The 23,827-nt window shown below is 39.8% G+C and overlaps 1 protein-coding gene across 1 annotated transcript in view; it reads right to left on the bottom strand.

Annotated features, from left to right (window-relative positions):
- Window positions 1-1,766, bottom strand: part of LOC310895667 (uncharacterized protein) — a 58,263-nt gene extending 56,497 nt beyond the window's left edge. Inside the window, exon 1 of the mRNA XM_083827198.1 lies at window positions 1,731-1,766. Coding sequence (XP_083683324.1) covers window positions 1,731-1,742 — 12 coding nt within the window. The 5' untranslated portion in view covers window positions 1,743-1,766. The remainder of the gene's footprint in view (window positions 1-1,730) is intronic.
- Between the last annotated feature and the right edge of the window lie 22,061 nt (window positions 1,767-23,827).

Below are 23,827 nucleotides of genomic sequence, written 5' to 3'. Positions count from 1 at the left end.
TTTCAAATAACTGTATGGAGAATGTCCAACAGATAAGGCAATGGCCTGGAAATGTATAGTCACAAAAGATATGTCACTAATACTTTTTACAGTTCAGTTCTGCTCTCAGTTTTTGAAAAAATGCATATGTTTTGCTAATGGTTTGCTGTGGGCATTAACATAGAGTGCAGGGACTCACGGGCATCTCACACTGCATCTCTATTGCTCATAAAGAACCATTTTTTCATAGTGACTCCTAAGTTACAAACCCTCCATGGGTAAAAAACACAGGTAAAAGCAAGTAACTGCATACTAAGGGACACATTAAGCAGACAACTATATATTAAGCACAAAACTACATATTAATATCATATTAGCTACATATTTTGCTACACAGAAACTTGATTTGTACACATATTTTAAGGAAAGCTAGCATTATGGACATAGACCCCAGTTCAAAAAATCAATGCCAAGTTTAAGCAAATTTAGCATGATCTGTTAAATTCATCAAAAACATTAATTTTTGTATCATTCTGAACTGGTGTCTTCACACTGTGAATGAACTTACCTGATATTTGTATTTAGATGCTGCTTTTGTTAATGGTGACATGTCAGTTTGGATGAAGAAGTATGGCTTCTTTCAAAGCAGGTCTATGGTTCTGCTCTTGATTTTAGCTAAAGCTGCAATGAACTATACAGCTATGTACCCTGCAGTCTTGAGTTTAACTTCTAATCAAAAGCTGAAGAGGTACGACTGGCTCTGTGATTTCAATCTAATCCACATGATTTCAGTGTATTCTGACTGAAGATTCTAGTTTGGGGTCTATTTTCCTCCTCTTTGTGCCAAAGTTTTGACACATTGACAAATATCAGGGACACACTGAGGCTCCACATATGGATGAAAACCACGGACAGACGGAAGAAGGAGTTCCAGTACAAATTACTAAGAAACAAGTAATGCTTAATAACATACAAAGCATTTATCTATATATACATTATATTTATACTTTAAAATTTTCATCTCAAATATACATCACAAGATCAATTTTTAAATTTTCTCTTCATTTAAAGTTTTCCTTTAAAGTTTTATTTGTTTACATTGGTTACCAAATAAAAAATTAACATCCACCTTTTTTTTATAGATAGCCTTATTGCTGACCTAAGTCACTGATATATGCACACGTGATATAACAATACAGTAGCCGAATCAAATGTGTGTGTGTGTATTCCAAACCACTTATATGAACATCTGAGCATGTGTCATTTTGTGTATGGAACAAAAAATACCAAGATCTACCCCTTTCATACTGCCCAGTTGCTTAAGGAGACCCTGATTACAGTGGAGTGACTCCAAGGGATGAAGATAAGGCACAAAAAAAAAAAAAAAAGAAAAAAGACTTCAGCAAGACTTCAGACTTCTTTCTAAATTTTTCTCCCTTTAGTAAGTGAACTGATTTGAACATCTGAAACTGCATTTCCTAACTTTCATCTTCTAACCAGTGTTTCTGTTACTGGGGCAGCTATCTCATATTGTCAAAAAGAAAGATGAGTATCTACCCACATGGAAAAAAAAAAAATCTCTCTTGGTATTTCCCCTCAAGGACGGAATTAGATAATTCACTATTTTCATGTTCATAAAGTCCCTTTAATGTCATATCGAAGCAAATCAAAAAAGGCTATAACAATCAATTTCTTTTCTCCTTCCCAGCTTATAAAAGAGGTACAGCTTAACTCATTTGTTGCATACTTACTTTCATTTGCATGACACACTGTGTAGCAAGACTGCTCTGAAGAGTTTATGGAGAGAAAACTGAAATAAAGAGAATGGATTTGTATGAGAGAGCAGAGAGAGAAGCAACTCGCTGAAATTCAAAAAATCAAGTATTGTGACAGCTGCTGCTGTAACAGTATGGCAAACCCTGGATTGCCATGAGGTTATTCAGTGCATCTGCACTGAATTTCCTGGGTTACTGTAACATATTGCAAGGATGTGCTTTGATGTGTCCCACATAAATGTCCTCACCACCACACCCTCTTCTTTTCCCTTCACTCTCCATCTACTCCTGGCCCTCGGACCCCGCACAGCCCACAGCAATGTCATGCTGCATGCCTTCCTGCTCACATGAGCAGCAGTTGTCAGAGAAATGAATCCAAAAGAAACAGTCAATAAAAACAGAAACAGCTGGAACAATTTTACACAGCATGGTTCTGATTTCTAGGTCTATCCTCCACACAAACGCTTTCTTTTTCTCATTTCTTCTACCTTTCCCAAGTATCTGGATTTCGTATACTATTGTGGAAAAATAGCTACTAGGAAGGGGACAAAGCAGCAAGCCAGTTAGAGGTTTTGTGATTCAGAAATTGGTGCTGCTTAGAGATTTTTTATTATTTTGTTTTTCTTTCTTAGAAAAGGCAAAAAAAAAAAGGAAATACGTAGGGAGAGAGAAGAAAAACTATTGGGGGCATAAGAAAAGGGGACTGTAGGTTCTACAGGCAGGTGCAGCTTTCTACAACAAGAGGTCTGACAATGTTTTAACATCTGCTGTCTCCACATCCTCCATTCTTCCCCACTTACACCTTCCAACAGAAGGATAGTTTGTAGCTGTCGACACTTTAACTGCAGTTTTTTTTGTGAGGTAGACCTTACTTTTGTAAGGTCTTACTTTTTCTTTTTGTGTAACAGACCTTACTGAGAGACTGCATCAGCGCTGTGTTATTTACAGTGGCACAAGGAACCTCAAAGTCACCCTACTTGGTTTTAGACACCGAACAATGGCACCTGGGGTAGAAGCCATCCTCTGTTACCACTCTTAGGCTCTTGAGATACCACTTTCCACTGAATACTGAAAAAGCCCAGAGCACCTGAGCTTTTAACACGGCGTCTCATCTGAACTTAGAGTATTGAAAGAAATAGGGGCGATCCATCCATAGAGTTTAATAAATGTGTTTAGTAAATACAAGGCACAATAAGAAGGAATTAAGTAGTTAGTTACAAAAATATCAATGACATATGCAGCAAATTCTGTAATTAACCTCATATTTTTCAGCCTAGGAAGGTGTGCCAGTCATAGTGGGGAGGGTGATTTCTGAACCAGTTACCAAAGGCAGGATTGGTGGCATGGATTTCAGTTCACGACAGCAATTTCAGAAAGTACTGAGAATACCTGCTTTTCTCTTGATTGCAACGCAGACATATCATAAAACTTTACAACTGTCTTGAGTATTTATTTGACATCAGACTGCACAGGGAACTCATGGGATTTACACAAGACCACCTTCAAAAAAATGTCTTTATTCTACTTAGACAACCCTTTTCCCATTGTAGGAACATAAAACAAGATAAAAGGATACATCTAAAATATCCCTAACATATTTTCAGGGTTCTAAGCAAAAGAAAAAAAAAAGAAAAAAAAAGGAAAAAAAAAAAAGTGATTGAAGCTGGCTAGCTGATTTGCATAAAGGTTTCAGCTGATGAAAAAAAAAAAAAAGAACAGATGGTGTGCTGATAAATACCTATTTTTCCTAAATGTTAAACCACTCTCCAGAGAAACAAAAGGGTTGAATCCAGTTCCTTACTCCTAAACCCACAATCCCAGCAGACCACCCTAAGAACAGTTTAATGGAACATTCTGAGATGGCTTTTAAAAATATCCATTAAAATACTAACAAGGATAAAATACAAGGAAGGATATCACACTTTCCAGCCGAGCATCCACATTATAGTTGGCCTCTCAATTAATTTGAACATGGAATGTGGCCGTAAATTTTAGCCTTGCCATGAAGGTACTATTATAGGAGACAAAGGTTTGAAGGAGTTCAAACTTGCATTCTTAACCAGTGGGAGAAGGGCCTGAACCCAGACCTTCACTATACAAACTGTTTTCTGCAAACACATTTTGAGTTTGCATAAGTACTTCAAAAACTTGGCCTAAGTCTTTGTGGTATGAAGACGTCACAGGAGAAGCCTTTCTTTCAGGTCACATTACATCCTTTCAGTTTCTTTTTCCAGTTAGAATCCAGAGATCTGGAGAGAACAAAAGATGAAGAATCAAACTCTTTTCAAATCTTTCCATTAGGGTCAATTTAAGATTTAAGCTAACATGGCGAATCTCATTTTACTCAAACTTCCAGCAGTATAATTCAGAACAGTGCCCTCCTGTGAAAATAAATAAAAAAATAAATATGACAGATTCTACCTAGTCATAATTAACTAAATTACATATGTTTGAATGAAATCAGAATTTGTGTCAATATTCCCCAAACCTGCAACTCACATAGAGTATTTTTGAATCAGAAATGTCTCTGATTTTCAGCTCCATCACTGAAGCCAAACATGGTGTCCCCCAGTAAGTCAGCCATATTTCAGGCTCTTATAATTGCAATACATTACTTCACCTTTCCTTAATAATGGTGTGGGATATTTCCTGATCAAACAATTTGCACATAATTAATGTGCTCAATATGTCGGCACTTTGCTGCTAACTAGAGAAGTTTAACAATACAATGTTCAGAGACCACAAACACATCCCTTCTCAGGTACTCTGTGACTAACTAGCTACTAGTTGCAGATCCTGTGGCATTTACAGAAAGAGTGAGGAATAATGCTGGCAGTTCAGCCAAATATTCCCTTTCTCAGTACAGTATGCACTAGTGGCCATGTTACATGAAGGCTTCAGACAAGTGTTGAACCATGCTACGCAGCTGGTCTCTTTCCACTGTGGCCTGATGTAGCAATAATATTACTGAGTCATTCATGTATTAAACACTTAAACAATGATATTTAATAGAATTAAAGAACTTTAGGAAAGGTAGTAGGAATTACCTGAAATTTACCTGGAATACAATTCCCTAGCTTAAATACTTTATTAACATAACTATCAGCTACAACCTGCTCACATACATGTCAAAACAGAGAAGTGACAGCAAGAGTCTCTGGAGTTCCCTCAAACTGTGGTGTCATATTCAAGGCTGACCGCAGCATGCTCTGCACCTCCACCAGGAACTCACTTCTGCCAGATGCCAAAACAGAGCAGATAACACTGTTTCATGCTGCTTGTACTGAATTCAGAATGACCTTAGAACTCTGCAATGCAAGCACAGCCCAAGGACAGTTAGAAAAACTGGGCTGCAAGTTGCTGTGAAATATGGGCAGCACAATAAGCAGCTGAGATGTGAAGAGATGTCTTGAGCAGGGTGGACTGTAGTATCCTGCATGTCTAGACAAAACAAAGAGCTTAACAAGGTGGTTAGCAATTTTTTTTTTTTTTTTTTTTTTTTAAGGATACCTTCATGAGCTTGGCAGCACGAGACAGGGCAAATGATTAGAGCAGAAAGAAGCACTTTTTGGTCTGCTGTCTTTACATAATAGTGCAGCTTCACTGGCAGATCCTCTGTCAGGAGAAGCATTTCTGCAGCTTGTAAGAATTAAATTCTTGCATCCTGTGCTGGGGGAATAATTGAATGGCAGCCCTCTGGGGACCAATACCCAGAAAGCAGATTACTATGAGTTGGTTCCCAACATATGTTAGTACACACTGTCATATTCATAGCATCATAGCATCATAGAATCATAGAATAATAGAATCATAGAATCATAGAATGGCCTGGGTTGAAAGGAACCTTGAAGATCATCTAGTTCCAACTCCCCTGCCATGGGCAGGGATGCCACCCACTAGATCAGGTTGCTCAGGGCATCATCCAACCTGGTCTTGAACACCTCCAGGGATGGGGCATCCACATCTCCTCTGGGCAACCTGTTCCAGTGCCTCACCACCCTCTGAGTGAAGAATTTCCTCTTAACATCTAATCTAAATCTTTCCTCTTTTAGTTTAAAAACATTCTCCCTTCTCCTGTCATTATCTGAATGAGCAAAGTCACTCTCCATCTTTTTATAAACCACCTTTAAGTATTGAAAAGTTGCAATAATTTCACCCCAAAGGCTTCTCTTCTTTAGGCTGAGCATCCCCAGCTTTCTCAGCCTTTCTACATAGGAGAGGTGCTCCAGTCCCTTGATCATCTTCGTGGCCCTCCTCTGGACCTAACAGCTCCACATCCTTCTTGTGCTGGAGGCCCCAGACCTGGATGCAGCACTCCAGGCAGGGCCTCACAAGGGCAGAGCAGAGGGGCACAATCACCTCCCTCACCCTGCTGGCCACTCCTCTGTTGATGCAGCCCAGGATGCAGCTGGCCTTCTGGGCTGCAAGTGTGTACTGCTGGCTCATGTCAAGCTTTTTGTCCACCAGAACGCCCAAGTCCTTCTCCCAGTCTGTACTCATGTTTGGGACTGCCCCGGCCCACATGAAGCACCTTGCACTTGGCCTTGTTGAACCTCATTAGGTTCACATGGGCCCACTTATGTAGCTTGTCCAGGTCCCTTTGGATGCCATCCCTTCCTTCTGTTTTATCAACTGCACCACTCAGCTTAGTGTCATCTGCAAACTTGCTGAGCTGCACTTGATCCCACTGTCTTTGTCATTTACAAAGACATTAAACAGTCACTGCAGCCCAGACTGCCTCCAGTCCTGACCTCTTTAATGAGCTCCTCCATACTGGTGAGCACCAGGTCAAGTAACACTTCTCCTCTCATTGGTTTGTCTAATATCTGGACCAGAAACTTATCCTCAGCGTACTCTAGGAATCTCCTGGATTGCTCACAGCCTGCTGTGTAGTTTTCCCAGCAGACATCCAGGTGGTTGAAGCCCCTCATCAAGATGAGAGCACGCAAGTGCAATATTTCTTGTAGTTGAAGTAAGAATGCTTCATCCACAGGCTCCCCTTGATTGGGCAGCCTGTAGTAGACCCCAACCACAAGCTGTCCTTTATTGGTGTGGTCCTTAACTTTCACCCACAAGCTCTCAACCTGTCCGTCGCTGCTTCTCAGAGGCAACTCTTCACAGCCAATCCCTTCCCTAATGTAGAAGGCAACACCCCCTCTCTTCCTTCCCTGTCTATCTCTTGTAGCGCTCTATTCCAGTGTTCCAGTTATGCGATCCATCCTACCATGTTTCTGTGATAGCAATCAGGTAACATTTGTCTAATTATGCCATGGTTTCTGACTCCTCCTGCTTGTTTCCCACGCTGTGTGCATTGGTGTAGAGGCAATTCTGCTGGGCTATCGGTCATATCACCTTCGCAGAACCCTTCCTGATTGCATTGGGAGAGTTCACAAGTATTTCCCTGTTGTTGCTTAGAGTGACAATGTTCTCAGGTATGCTTTCTTCACTCAGAGGTGCATCCCCTTCCTTCACCACATCTAGTTTAAGGCCCTTCTGATAAGCCCAGCCAGCTTACTGCCCAGAACACTCTCGTCCCACTTGGTCAGCTGCACCCCTTTCGGCATCAGCATGCCCGGTTTCTCAAAAGTGCATCCAAGGTTGTGGAACCCAAAACCTTGGGCACCAGTCTCACAGCCAATCATTCACATGGTTCATTCATCTCCTTCTTCCTGGGTACCAGTCACCAAGTAGGAGGACAGAGGAGAACACTACTTGCACTCCCTATCACTTCAACATCTTTCCACAGGACATAAAATCCTTGTTGATATTTCAGAGCTTCCTTGTTACAGCATCATTTGATCCTACTTGAAAAAGCAGGAAGGGATGGTAGACTTTGGGATCCATCAGACTTGGTAGCTTCTTCATAATATCGCGAATATGGATCCAGGCAGGCAGCAAACCTCTCTGGAGAGATTGTCCAAGCAGCAAATCGGAGCCTCGGTGCCTCTCAGAGAGGAATCTCCAATGACTAACACCCTTTGTGCCTTATTTGTGGCACTGGTTCTGATGCAGGTAGGAGACTGAGCCAACTCTGTGTGGTTGGTCTTTCTAAGTTCCCTATGATTGGCCTTTCTGAGGTATTTACTAGATCCCCTGGAGTCTCCTCTCTGCTGCTCTAGAACATCATATCTATAGTGCAGGGGTGTTTCAGGGGCAAGGGGGAGACTCCTCCTGCTGCTCCGATCAGAGACAAGGGTCCACTCTCCCTCATCCTTTGAGTCCTTCAAATGTGATCATTCTGGGCTGCAAGCATGTTTACCTAACCCTTGCCTGGACTTAAGGCAGGGCTGTTGCTCAGACCGTGTCAATTTATAACACCATTTGTCAGTCTCCCACTCAGATTACTGAATGCCACGCTGTCTGGTGAGCTCCTTTCGTAGCAGAACCACCTGTTTGAAGAGCTCATCCAGCTGGGCACACGTGCACACATGACACCCGCCTCTGCCTTCAGGCCCTTGGGGGACTTTCAGAGACTGAAGTTCCCTGGAACTGAAGGTCTGGGCTGCTCTTTCAATCCTCGGGAGGTCTGTTTGGGTGTAGGCAATTGCCTGGGGAGGTTGTGGCTGCCCAGTCTGGGTTTCAGCCTCAGCCAGGCAGACTTGGTGGGTGGACACCATTTCTGTTGCTGTAGAAGGCCCTTCCTCTGCTGTTCTCAGAACACAAAATGGCTGACCTTGCACACCCTGATGCTCCACATGCCCTGTTTGCTGCACTCCTTGTCGCTTGCACTCCCCAGGGGCTGCCTTTTTATGACAGAGGAGGGGCACTCCTGTCTCTGACCAAGCCTCATCAGCCACCCTCGCGAAGACTGCTGGGTCCTGGCAGCTCCCTCTGCTGCCTCGAGGGGCCTCAATGTAAGGAATCCCCTGCACGCCACGATTCCCCGCTTTGCTGCTGAACGTTTCTGCCCCGGAGCTGACCGCCTCAGTGAGAATATTCTTAGGCCATCCTTTGAAAGACACAAAACATACATCTGGAGCAGGTGGCACATGAGGCTAATCTGAGGAGCATCAGGAAGCATTTCAATTCTGGCAAGCCATTAGCAGTAAGATTGCTTTATTTAGCATCTACTGAAATGGTGTGGCTTTACCCTATATTGCACACAGTTTAGCACTCAATAGAGACAATAAAATCACAGATACTTAAAACAAGAAGAATCCAACCCAATAACAAAGAAGGATGGCAGCCCGTGGTTATTTCTTGAATGCCAAGTTTGGCAGGTGTGTCATCATACAGGCTGTGCTCACTCTCTGGACTTGGTTTGATCTCTTCTAAAATTCGCTGGTGAAGAGCTAGCTGTTTAGTTCAAGCTAGTTACCTGAGATACATCTCTATCAGGGGGAGGAAAGCAGCAAGAGAAATCTCCACAGAACTTAATCCACCATAAGGGATTTCTGACACAAGTAGGATGAACTGTCCCCTGGGAGTGCCTCATGAACATTTCAGGTAACTAAAACTTCAAGTAGACACATAATTCCAAAGTTGAAAGAATGAATGATATGCCTAGACATCAAAATGAAGGTACGATTGCAGCACAGAAAAGCATAGATTTGTGCGAGAATTATTCTAGCTGGCTTGGCTAAATATAGCATTGAAGACATGGCAGCATGACCTATGGCATGAGCTAATAACTGGATCATATACAGAGGTTTCAAGGGCTCTTGTACTTTGCTCATTTTGAAACCTACATTGTCACTCTGTCTCCACTACTGTAGTAGGTAGTCCATGACTGTGACCTCCTCAGTCTGCAATCAATACCACTTCACATGTAGGCATGTTCAGGGAGGCAGGAAGAAACTTCTAGTCACTATGTTGTTTTCACTTTTTTTTTTTTTTAAGCTTTATGGTCAAAACACAGAAAAGTGAGCATTTTTAACAAACCTGCTGTAGCCCCAGTTGTTGACAGCTGAGTAGGTGGTTTTTTTTGTTTGTTTGTTTGTTTTTGACTGTTACTCAAGGATAAATACTTCACAGTAAACTATGTATGTTTGGTGTTTGGGTAACATCACTTTCTGCACATGGGTTCCTGAGGCCGTCGACAGAAGCTGGAAAAACCGCTTGATGGCTCATGCATGTTTGGACAAAGGCACTCTTTTCACATAAGAATCTAATAAAATGTGAAAGCCAGCTCTGTGTATATTCCTGCAAAAGTAACAGTGGCAGGAGGAAAGGGAGACACTCATTCCACTCAGTGAGGGCCCCCCAGTCTGTAGACTGCTTTTGACCTTCAGTGAAACCTGAGCAGACAGGATCACCATTGCTACTCTTCTGCAGATGGGAATCAGCTCAGCCTTGGTTGACTGTGGCTTACAGGGCTGTCAAGTAGTGGCAATTTGGAAGGACAGTTTAAAGTAATCAAAAAGATTTTAAATGTCTCATGGAAACCCTTAGAGGAATAGTCATTAGAGAATGAGACTTTTAGAAAAGGCCCGGAGACTGCTGTGAGAAATTCTCCTTTTCAGCTACATGAGACTTGGCAGGTCTGAGATTAGCTGCACTCCTGTAACTTTCACTGCCAAAGATAAGAAACAAATAATATTCATTCTGCCTAAAATGGTAGAGAAATCTACTATCTGATGAGAATCCCTTCAAAAACTAGGGAAAGACACACATGGCAAGAAATCTGTAACTGTATTTCAAGTCATGGTCAGGTACTTCAAGACTGCTAGGTGATCTCCCTCTAACATTATGGTCATTGAGAATTCCAGAATTATTTTTATTAACTCTCTCAAGACTATCTAGGGCTGTGCCCTGGCTCCTGAAAGCATTCCCTCCATTAAGCATCACATTAGTCCAAATATGTTTACTTTCAGGGCAAGGTGTAAGGTTCATCTATTCATTCAGGTTTATGCCAGTGGAATGAATGCAAGGCCTTGACTATGGGTTTGCTTATACAAGGAAGGTAGGGTGTGAATTTACAAGCTACAGCGTGAATTTACATTATGTTGGCTGCTCCCTGCATGTGTACTTTAACATGCACTTGAGGAAGCTACTTCATACAAAGAAACTCTTAGTATGCACTCTCAATGTCCATATGGGGTTTCAGAGCAGAGCAGCTAAGGCAACATCAATCCACATCTTAGCTTACTGCTGGTAATTTACCTGTACAGACAAGTCTTTGGTTGTGAATTTGCCTGATTTCCAGAAACTAATGCCCAACAGTTCAAACAGTAAAGTTTCTGTAAAATCTCAACAGGAAACAGGAATAAAGGTTACCAAAAAAAAAAAAAAAAAGTAGTGCTTCCCTTAATTAAAAATTATGTTTCTGTTGTTAGATCTGTATGTGTACCTAAGAAGCCACTGTTAAAAGTGAGGTTAATTTTCCATCTAAAAAATAAAAAATAAAAATCTTGAAGATTGTAATATTCTGGTTTACTCGCTTTAGGTGGTATAAAAAGTCTGGAATTTCTCCTCACTTTTACACCAGTATTTCTGTACCAAAGAAAAATGCACATTCCAAGAATGAGCAAGCAAACTGACACACTAGATCTCAAATTCATATTCAGTCCTCTATAAACTCAGAAAAACTTGTGTATTGGCATGTCTTGAAACATGCAGGTGCCTGCTTACCTCTGTGATCAGCTGCCTACCCAATGTAACTTAACAGAGCTGCATCTGCCTCAACAGCACTCTGCCACAGTTAGAAAAATAAGAGTGTGACCCTGTTAATTTCCCAGAGGGCACAAACATGCATACTTTTCATGGCATTTCCTTGCTAGAGGCCTAATAAAAAAGTCTGTTCTTTAAAACAGGCTGTGTATCAGTAAGAAATGATCTCCCACTCCCAGTTAATTCATTCTAAATTCTTAGTAGGTCAACATCCACTTCAGGGTCTTCCAAGTGCATGTTGTCTCATCTATGTTTGTCTTCAAGATTATAAATTCCTCAGGGTATGCTCTGTGCTTCTCTGTGTCTTGTTCAGTGCTGATCACATCATCAAAGATTAGCAAATAATTCTTACTATTAATAATAATAAATAAAATGTGGCAAGATGTTCTTGCACTTGTTTTTTGCCTGCAAAGCATGGCACAAGAGAAGATGGCTTGGATTGACCTGGCAAGAAACAGACTTTTCAGGATATTGAAAGGTCAGGTCCCCAGAGAAAGAACAAACACTTCAACACTCAATCAACACACTACGGGCAAGCAATTCTCATTTAAACTGTTCAGTTTGGAAGAGTGATAGTCTTTCCTTTCCCCGGGCTCTTCTGCATGTTGGGCTTTCCCCCCCTCTCCTCTGCATGTAGAAAGCCGGCTGGGGTAACTAAAGTGCAGTAAAGTAAAATAAACAGATCAGTAAAGTGCTGAGCTCAGTCATTTTCCCCAGGAGAATCTGAGAAGCTCTGAGGCTTTATTGGGGATTGTAATTAACACCTGACTGAAGCATGTTTATGAACAAAGTTGGGAAGGGAGAGAGATGTTTCAGCCTTGAAGTGAATGGTTCTGAATTGGCTCAGCTTTATTGGCTATTTTAGCAGTGGCCATGATTCAGTACAAACCTGAAATGAAAAGGAGTTTGGGGCTTCTTGTCACCTCCTCCTCCCACCCTGATCTAGCTCCATGTGTTTCCATTTAGTACTGGATAACAGGCAATTGATGTCTGGAGTCTAATGCAAATGTTTATTCTGCTGTGGAATTATTAGCATTATTTTCCAGTTAGATACAGCTTATTTCTATTTTAGATTAACAAAATCTCATTTAAATTTTTTTGTGATCACATTATAGACTCAGATTATCATCTCCTAGATTCAGGCTGCACCCTCTTTCTAATTACCTCTCTTTGTTAGAGACTAAATCCTTCAAGTTCTTCCAGAATTAAAAAGAAAAATCTCCCACTGGCATTAGCAATGAGTAACAACAAAAACTGAGAACATCATGGATTTACTTTACTGAGTTCTATTATTTTCATATTAGAATGGTTTCATGAGTGCACCCACTGCATTCTATCTGTCTTTCAGGGAGAGTTTATGTTTGTGTTTCCCTCTTTGTTTTTGACTGATCTTAACTCAGCTATGTGAACTAAGTTTTCAACTTATTATATTTAGAAGAGAATCTGGATTTTTGCTTCAGGGTTTGCCAAGATAAAGCTGGAGTTTAAGCTTCAGAGCACCCATATTTTACCATCATTCCTACAATATTAAAATCACAGAAGTTTGTTGTGATCAACAGATTGATTTACACCATACTGGATAACTTGCAAAACATACCTGCTCATATCAGGTGTGTAAACAGTTCCACCTGTGAAATTTAGTTTGAGATCCCTCCATATTCCATGAAGTCTAATCAAGTGCTCTGTAGTAAGAAAACATGTTCATTGTGTGTTTAAGTACAGCACGTAATTAAAACATAGTAACCACTGACATTAATACTGCTGTGGCAGCGGTAATTCCTGAGATTAAAATCCTGGGTTTAGACCTGTAGTACACAGTGTTGACAGTGCTTTCTCTATATAACCAAAACTTAAAAGGAGGAAGAATGCACCAGTTCAGCAGCACCTGGGCCTATCTGCTTTAGTCAACAGTTTATCTCAAGTATGCAATGTTACTACAGTCTTGTGTTTAATTGCTAAAGACACAGTATTTTCTAAAGAATATATGCCTAAGGATAGAAAAAGTGCACTAATTATATGTCCTTCTGCTCAGCAATCTTTAATTCTCATTTATATAGCACAGTTAGATGAGTCGTAATGTCAAATGAATCAAAATTAATCTCATCTTCCTATAGCAGAGACAGAGAAACTGTAAAGCATTGTCTACATGTACAGAACAACAACAAAAAAAAAAACTAAAACGGTAAGAAAATAAAATGTCCTAATAACCTGATCAAATGTCCATTTTGCTTGGCATTTCTCCAAGTTGCTAAGATTTCCAGGCATTTGGTCAAATGACTGACAATATAATCAGGATGATGGTAAGCAGACTGGCTATTGTATAAACATCTCTTTGGGCAATCAGTCAAACTACAGAGTAATGCTTTCTGTTTCATAAAAGTAAGATGAAATGTTTGTGGCATTTATGTGCCCATTAGCCACAGCACAAGTCTGAGTAATAGTTATGGAATTTTCCTTGAGCTTGGTTAAAGGCTACTGATCTACTTGTTATAATTATTGAGAGCTTCCATCTGAGAAGCATGGTATTGTAAATTTGGCAAAAGCATATTAGGCAAGTTCACTCTATCATAGCCACACAATATTAATCAACTCTCGCTATGTCTTCTATCTAGATATTTGTTTCACTGGCAGTACTGAGGCCAATACATACAAGAAGGCCAGCTATTTAGACGTCTCATAGTATATGTGCACATTTTAAAGGGTAATTTACCACGACAAGCAAATCCATATGAATCGCTCTCACACTTCCCTAGACTTTAGAGGTCCCTTTGGGGTTACTTTTGGCACTGGACTATATCGGGGCAGGCACGGCCATGAGTCATTTGAAAGGTATAATGCTAGGGATCCACAGCTTTGTGGGTCTTCCCACTACAGCACCCAAACATCTACTAGAAGGCAAAATGTGATATGTGCATTGCTACTTTAGCTAACATTCTAAAGCCCAATAAGCACCTGGAACCATTTCCCAAGCTTGCAGGGGAGAGTGTCTTCCTTATTTCCCACCGCACAGCTTCTCAGTACTCATTCCAGTTTTTGAGGCTTCACAGACAACGCATCTGACCCTGCAATTTAGTCATTAAAAACACAACTGGAATCCAGTTTAAAAACAGTCCACACACAGGTTTTCTGTGTGCATGTAAATTTTGTCAGGCCTCAGTGACAAGCTACCAGCAAGAAGGCCACATCCTTTGTGCTTTGCTTGTTTGGTTTGGGGGCGTGGAGGAGGGGTTTTTTTGGTTGCTTTTGTTTTAGTTTTTGCTCTTTAGTATTCCTAGGAATGGAAACATTTTTTGAATTAATCCATTACTCTTTTGTTTTGCAATTTTCCATATATGCAACCCAAACCATGCATTACACTTCACCTTAGTGCTATCTCCTATGCAACTAACAATTCCTTGGGGAAGGAGAAACTCTAGGAAAAAGCTGCTTGTTCAAAAGCTAATGTATGATTAATGTGTTTGTGTTACAATGTCTTCCAACAGCTTTGCTTTGCCTGTCTAGAACCTAAGCAGCACTGTGTACCATCCAATCTGACTCTCTTAAGGGGAAGGTGACACTCCTGAATGATGATTCTGCACTTCACAGCTCAAGACTTCATAACATGTTTGCAAGTGACACAATTCTCCTTTTCCTTCTTCGGCAGAGTGACTTAGACCTATTTTGAGATCTATGGATTTAGGAATACAATGAGCACCTTTATGAAGAAATTTGGCTGTGTGGACTGAAATCTGCTTTCACCAATGCAACTTGTTAGAACCTTCAAAAGGTCTCTCTCTACTGTTTATGAAACCTACAGCATAAAAAAGGTAAATTGAGAAACACTAGACAAAGTTATCATTTTCTTATTCAGAGTTCATACCTGAATCATAGTCTGTCTCTAAGCCCACGTGGAGTGGCACACAAAAAGTAACTAACAAATCACAACAAACCACTGAGTGTGGCTTAAGACCTAGTTTTGCAAAGACTTGTGTATGTACTTAATTTCACATATACTAACTTTCTCATTGAATTTTCTTCACCTAAGTTAATTCAAAGCAGCTGCTTGTGGTCTTAAGCTTAAGCACATCCCTATTTACTGGACCGAATATGAGTCTGCTACTGCCACTCTACCTTTCCAGCTTCTCTTTTCCTCAGTCAAGGGCTCTGTTGTCATCCTCTGTGGAAGTTGGAGTGGACCTTCTCTGATGCTGGACTACAGCCTTGATTTGTTTAAGGTACCTAGACAAAAATAATAGTGGAAAATGTCATCAAGTAACTGCCCAGTTGTTAAGTTGTGTGTTCAATTAAATTAGTATTTTTGACTGAGCAGAGTGCAGAAAATAGAGCCAATACCTGCTAGATTTTTGGGGTCAAGTACAGTGGATATATGAACACTACATATAAAAATACATATACATATACATATATATCTACACTCTAGATATATGAAAAGGAAATGGGAAGTTGTATTTGGCCATCTCCCTCACATTCTTTTTCCTTTCCTTCTACTGGTTATTACACTAGTAGGAAAATACAGGAAAAGCAGAGGAAGAGGTGGGCATATCTCTCTCTGCTTCGTATATCAGTAAGCAAAATCAACAAGTCAAGCATGAAACAGCCAGCTGCCTTTCTCAGTCAGGGCTTCCGTTTATCAGTCTAAGCCATTGCAGAGCTCCTGTGAGTGGTGTGCTTCTGCTCAGCAGAGATATAAGCTTTCGTCTGCTCAGCCCTGCCACTGGGATGGGGTGAGAGAAAAGAGAAGATATACAGCCCTCATACTGGTACTTCACCAACCATTGCAGAGTACAGTCATGAAGTGGACCTGAACATGTCCTGTCTGGGTACATTTCCACCATTTAAAACCTAAAGCACATGCCACAGTGAACAATGCTATTGCTTCCTCAAAATCCGTACACAGTTAAAGATCATTAAAAGTACTCCAGCCTCTTCATTTGTTCTCTTCTGGGAACAGAAATAAATGAGTTTTATACTAGATTATGGCTGACTTGTTCAGTTGCCAAACGTTTGGAGACTGCAAGTATCCCAACAAAGATCAAGCATATTATCATATTGCAGAGAGGGGAGCATCTTTCTCAAGGTCTCTACTGCCTCTTTCCATTTATCTTGCACTTACCTTAAATACAACATGAGCTGAAGCAACTCTGAACCTCCCAAAAGGCACTTAGTATGTGAAATGATGATGCCCATAGACAGTCAGCACCTAAACCGTGCGTGAGTTTGCAGATCAGAATCAATGCTTTATGCCCTGAGGCAAATTCGTAAGCCAGAGCAGACTTTGGAAAATGAGAATAATATGCTGCCTGTGACTAGCTCCACTAAATAAGAAAGCAGCTGTATTTGTACAGCAGTCTTTAAGATTTTCAGTTTTTGCAAGCAGACACCATTTTGTGACATCTGGGAGGGAAATGTGAATTCCAAGCTTGCCACATATAGGGTCCCAATCAGATCTAAGATTTAACAGAGCAATACTTGATTTAAGTCCAATTTATTTTGGGATTGGGAGGTTATTTTTTGAAAAGGATATAACTCAGAGAGTGTGGCACTCCAAGAAGAACAGAAATGGGTATGTAGATGAGAGCTGGAAGGAAAGTAGTTTTCCTATTAAACCCTGTGAAAAAAATAAATGCTACTAAATGTATTTTTACAAAAAGAAAAACGGGACAGAAGAACAGTATCTTTCAGTTAATTGCACCACACATCTGGGAAACTGAAAAGAACTAAAAGATGATCAATGTCTTAAAAAAACAAAGCAATGTTTCCCAAGTTACTAACCTATAAAACAAAAAGTAGGCACAATAATGAACTCAGATGCTCCATTATTCTGTTATGGTGTGCACAGGGTTGAAAGTGCTGAGTGGGACTTTACTGTGATAGGGAATGTAAAAATAAATGGGAAGAAAAGAAAAACAGAAGAGAAAGGAGTGAAGTGTTCTATAACAAAGGACTTCCCAGTGACTTCTGCACATACACACTTCCCTCACCATGATGAAAGGCTGCTCTCAGCTGATCCACAGTCTTTCTTCCATCTCAACTGTCACTGATTTTAGGCTCTGACCACTGTCAGATTGCACATGCCTTGTGTCAGACAATTTTTTTAGACTCAATTAAACCAAATTTGAGTCCACCCAAGAGGAATCCTACCCCAGATGCACTTCTGCTCTGATAAACACTCTGTTCCAAACCTACTGAAGACAATAAAAGAATCTGGGGGTGGAAAGACACCTTCTTCTTCAATTAAAATCATTTGTATCATGTAAAAGACTCACAACAGAAGCAAGAAGGGTTTATGAATATCAGCTGAAATCAGCCTCACAGAGAAAGTGCCAATATTTAAATTTCTATTGCTTAGCATTCTTTGGGTTGGGAATTAGCGCAGTCTTCTGATTAACTACTTGCAGGGAGCACCAGCTTGACCTTTTGCATGCAAAACTGCATGCCCTAAATTAATTTCTCCTCTCTCTCTTACTGAGATAAACAAGGCCAGTTACATGACACAGGCTGCCCTTTTCCTCTTGCCATTCCATATGCAAAATCAATCCTAACCAGTTAATCCTCTAATTTAAGAGCAGACTTCTGAATTTTTGTAAGCGATTAGAGGGATTTTGCTTCTTTTAAGCAGTTGTAGGTCAATAATTTGTATTCAGATTGGAAGCAAGTACAATAGCATCATAATAACATAAGTTTCCTAATAGCAGGTTTGCATGAGCATTTCAGAATGAGCAATGTTCATTAATATATCTTTACAAATATGATGGAACAATATAATCACTACAATGGTTAGTTAGCGTACCTCTCCAGAGAATATGGGAGAAAGAAAAAAGGGGAGAAGAAATGACCATGTTCAGCAGGTGATCAGTTGTCCTTTTCTGTATAGATAACAGATAAGAAACTCCAACTATTCAGTTTTCAAATATTATTAACTAATTTGGGGAATATTTAAATCACATTATTACTCAGACATTCTCATTACATTCTCAATTGAAATTATGCATATCAGGAACAGCTTTCCTGAAATCAGATAAAATTACTCTGAGGCCAAACATGTAGACTTTTTAGCATTTATTCTCCAACAAATCATGAGGAAACATAATCAACGTACAGAATACATTGCCATATCTACATAGATGAAAATTACAGAATCATAGAATGGAATCATAGAATAGAATCACAGAGTTCTTTGGGTTGGAAGGGACCTTAAAATCATCTAATTCCACCACCCTTGCCATGGGCTAGGAGATTTTCCACTAGATTAGTTTGCCCAAAGCCCCATCCGACCTGGTCTTAAACGATTCCAGGGATGAGGCATCCACAAGTTCTTCGGACAACCTCTTCCAGTGCCTCACTACTTTCATAGTAAAGACTTTCTTCCTAACATCTAATCTAAATCTACCCTCCTTTAGTTTAAAGCCATTCCTCCTTGTCCTATCATGAGAGCAGAGTAGAGTGAGAGAATCTCAACCTTCTAGCTACACTTCTTTTGATGCAGCCCAGGATATGGTTGGCTTTCTGGGCTGTAAACACGTTGCTGACTTGTTGAGTTTTTCATCCACCAGTACTCCTCAGTCCTTCTCCGCAGGGCTACTGCTCTCAATTCATTAGTCACCCCAGTCTGTACTGATGTTCAGGATTGACCCAGCCCAGTTGCATGATCTTGCACTTGGCCTTGTTGAACTTCATGCCCATCAAAACAAATCTCTGTTTTCTCTTACAACATCCCACAGGATGGCAAACAGACATGCTGCATTCAAGCTGCTATCTCAGACTCTGGTAATGTTACTACTCTTTAATTGTGGTCAGAGAAACTTATAGTGACCATATGAGAATAAATTCTAATAATAAAACTTGAAACCCTCAACTGTGGTCATGCACAGAAATGAAGCATACTTACAAAAATCAATGGAACTGGGACAGCAGCAATCAAGTGCAACCAAATTTGAAAGGAAATTCTAATCCTGGTGATATTTAGTCAATTTTACTTAAGACACAATCAACAATAAGGCCACAGCTTTCATCTTTCATCTTCATCTATTGTTTCATAACAATACACAGTACTTCAGTATATACCATAAACCCAATTATTGTAGTAAGATTAAATTGCAACAGGACTATACTCATTAGAACATGGAGTGTGGGCCCAATGAATGAAAATAAATGGAAAACTGTTGACGTTAATGTATGTGTTATACAGGAACAACAAGGATTTTTTGGGGAAGAGTAACACCATCAAAGTCCAAGACATTTGTCTTGACACTGAACAAATGTTTGTCATTTTGAAATACATCCCTATGAAAGCCCTGAAACTGTATTTGCATATATTGGAAAGGATGCGTTAGTATGAAAACCCTTTGTGATTTTACATTTGTAGATAACACTACTATATATACAAGCAATCACTCAGATATTTATGTTTGTAACTTCACTAAAATTATAGGATGTAACTTTAATTATTCAACTCCTGTTACATCTTATCAGTTATTACAATCTAACTACATATTGACTCAAGATTTATTGCCTATCCCCATTGGTATGAACCTTACATTAGTGAAGAAACTACTACAACGTGATGATCTGTGTCAACTGCTAAACACACCCAGAACAATGGACGCAAAACCCTATTCACCTTTCATCACGTCAGTGAAGAAATACACCAAATTTCAGAGGGATTCCATGAGGATGGAGAGCATCGATGGTGGGAAGTCTTGCTTCAGTGATCCACTACATCAACTGGAGTACTTAACCTAATGCTACACCCCATCATGATCCTGCTATTCTTGTTATATTATGTTTGTTATTGAACATTTTCTTATACATCATGGTTTGGAGGATGGCTAAATAAGTTACGTCACTACAAGGACATCCCCAGGTATAGAATATCATCTAGCTAAAATAGATGAAACATTCTTTAATAGTTTTAGAGATTGACAAAACATGAAAATTTTCCTCAAACCTTTATTGAAATGTGGCTTTGTCTATTCATAGGCACGGAGGGAAGAGGTGACCACACCACCATTCTGTGAAAGACATGAATTGACTTGAGTCACAGGGTGGAGTGTGGTGGAGTAGCGCTTTCCCCGGGTCAACTGTGGTTCAAGATTAACTAATGCTACATCACCCCTCTGTTGTCAATGGGCAGCAGGCATAACAGGCACTCCCTGATTGTGTCTTGGATCCTGTGACCTAGATAGTAGCCCAATCTGGGAATTACTAGAACTGTACATTCTGGAAGGTACCAGAATGGCACAGTTGGTGGAAAATATCAAAACTGCCTTATTTTAACTATAGGAAGGATGGGAAAGTACTGACTAACAGTCAATCATCCTACAGTTCTATAAATAGTGGTCCTAAGCAAAGAGCCCCTTGAGCTCTCCAAGGATCACAGTGGGCTGTGATACTTGATCTTCCCTGAGTCTCTCAGGACAGACTCCTTGAGGTTTAAAGATTGCTGCTGTACACACCAACAAAGGAGAAGGGGGAGAAGTTAGATTTTCACCGTAAAGAAGGGTGAGGGGGAAAAGGGTGCATTGTAAGCACACAACTCAGTTTAGATACCCCCAATATCCTGCAGCAAGTCTCGTGTGAACCTTGCCATTCTCAAATCTTTAAATATGTTGCTGTTGTTATTGTGGTAAATTATTTTGAATCATTATGTTAAATTAGCTGATGATTAAGTGCTATTAAAATACACAATCTAATCTTGTAATGTACCATAAAATATTAAGAAATCTTAAATTCCTGCTAAATCAAAACTATGTAAGAATCTGTTCAGGACAGATTCACATGCGTCCACCTCTCAAACCTGTCAAGGTCCATCTGGATGGCATCCCTTCCCTCTAGAGTGTCAGTTGCATCATTCAGCTTGGTGCCATCCATAAATTTGCTGAGGGTGCACTCAGTCCCACTGGCCATGTAACATGAAGACAGTACCAGTCCCAATATGGACCCCTGAGGAACACCACTTGTCACTGGTCTCCACCTAAACATCAAACAAATGGCTCTTTGGATGGATGCAGTCATCCAGCCAATTCCTTACCCACTGAACAGTGATTCCCTTACAGGGAAAGTAAAAGGTGAGGTTCATGGGAAAAAGAACAAAATCTACCCCTTTTTCTCAGTAGGAACTAGAGATTTGTACCATTCTAAGATGCGTTATACCTTATTCCACAGTGAAATAAGAAAATTTCTTTGCTGTACCTATACAGAGAAAGATACTTGATGCTTTGTTTCTTAGATTCCATCACCTCAGAGAGGAAATACTCCTTGCTTGTCTGTAAAAAGACAATTTCAGACCCTGTCTGCTTTGAATGTCTAGAATAAGAAGCATTCATAATTTCATGATGGAGCGTAACAGGTTCCCCTGACAAAGCTTACTGTTATGCAATGAAAGCTTACATTCTGTTGTCACACCATGGCTCATAGAAAATGCCAAGTTCCAGTTCAGCCCAGCCACGGGCAATTCAGCAGCAAACAGTACACACTTGAACAAAGTGATAGTGAGTGGATAAGCCTCAGTGAATTGCAGTAATGTTCCATCGGTTCCTAACTGTTGTACTCAGAAGAACAAAACATTTGAATAAAGCCCACTCTAACATAAATTAAATGTTGCTCAAATTTATCACCTTGGGACCATTCAAAACTTTTAACATGCTGGTTTCTTCTGGAAAAAAAATGGTTCGCAAATACCATTCTCTGTCATTCTGGCAAACACATATCTGCTCTCTTTTACAGACACCTACATACAGCAGCAACACACTTGTAGTATACAGCAACTGTTTCTATAGGAAAGTCTTGAAGGAAGGGAAAGCATTTGTGTTGGTGTTTGTTTCTTTGTTGTTGTTGTTTTTTATGACAATTTGGTGGGTTTTGAGTTAAATGCTTTGTCCTTTTTTTCAAAGGACTGAAGTGGCCTAGTTTCACCCTACTCTTCATATTCACCCCTTCCACAGTTTCTGTTTCAGAAACAAAACAGAATAAGAACCAGCCTGATGTTACTAAATATTTCACTTTCAGCCACAAACCACGGTTTGAAAACTTCAGCTCAGCTTACCTGATTTAAGCAAAAGCAGGCAACAAATAACATATTTACCATGACTGCATTAGGATTTATAAGACATAACTATTTGCTTTCACCAGTTACTGTTAAATTTTATTGGCTTTTTTTAAATCTATTTATTAGTATATATCTGTAGTGTAAAAGATTTTGGAACTGATCAAAAGAAACCAGCTATCATGGAAGAGAATTCTTTTAACTGAAAGAGTGTTTTGCATTTGTCACAGGGACTCTCTGCCACTTATTCAAGAACACAATGGTGCGTACAACCATTTTTTTTCAGAGTTAGGATGTATAGGCATAAGTCTTCATGATCCTTTAAGTACTACCTATACAAAGATACAATTTTTCTCTGTATAATTTTCCAAAGATATTCCAAATGTATCTGTTGTAAGAAAAGAAACTATTTTTCTTAATTAAGCAAATCTGAGAACAGAACTAAATGAAAGTGTCAAATTCCTACAGTATACTGCACAAAGATCAGCTGACTTGAATAGGAGTTATACTTGCTTATCCTGGGAAAGTGTGTGGCTGAGAGTTTACTGCTTTGTCACCATGGCCAATCTAGATGCTGTAGAGACTGTGAAGTCAGAGATAAATTTCTCTCTGTTTAACAAAAGTTGTCCTCAAAAGGAGAAAGAGAGTGATGGTTTGATTTGCATTTAGTTGCCATACCATAGTACATGTTCATAAATATTCCTTTTTATTAACCAGTGTAAATTGAAAGCCATTTATTATATGTAAATATATAAGTAATTTGCATCCTCTACAGGTGCCCATGGATACCATGATGCACAAAGAGGAATAAAACCAAACCCCAGACACTTTATACTATTTAAATAACAGGCAGAGCAAATTTCTAGGATGTATCAGTGCTGGAAATAAGATAGAAGTTGCATTTTTCAAGGTCATATCCCATGAGCTCAAGTTCAAAGATTCCATGGCATGTCTCCTGCTGAGTCATATAAGCACTAGGTGAAGGGACCAGAAGGGAAAGGGACTAGATGAGCCACAATGAAAATCCTTTTAAAAGGCAAATAACTCAGACAAACTGATGGTAATCAGCATAGCTGCAAGAAAGTGATAAGATTCACTTGGGAAATTCTCCTAGATACCCATCACAATTTGTTTAGTCCACAGTTCAGTGTTCTTGGAACAGTTTCACATCACTCTCCTTCTCTATTTTACCAAGAAAGAATGAAACCTATGTTTTCTAACTCATCATTTCCAATTTTGTAACATCTTTACTAGGTCCACATAACAGAATCATACTGAGAAAAGCTCTTTAACATGTTTTCATGTGTATCTGACATGTATACATATGCGGACAAAAGAAAGCCATACACAGTTTTATAACCCATATTATTGTATCTACTGTAAGTAGAAAAACTTGTCATTGAATTCAAATAGAGATAAT

The sequence above is a fragment of the Anser anser genome, assembly GCF_964211835.1.
Source record: "Anser anser genome assembly, chromosome: 2".
Classification (NCBI taxonomy): domain Eukaryota; kingdom Metazoa; phylum Chordata; class Aves; order Anseriformes; family Anatidae; genus Anser; species Anser anser.
The sequence above is the reverse complement of the archived record's forward strand: the minus strand, read 5'-3'. Positions and strand labels throughout refer to the sequence as shown.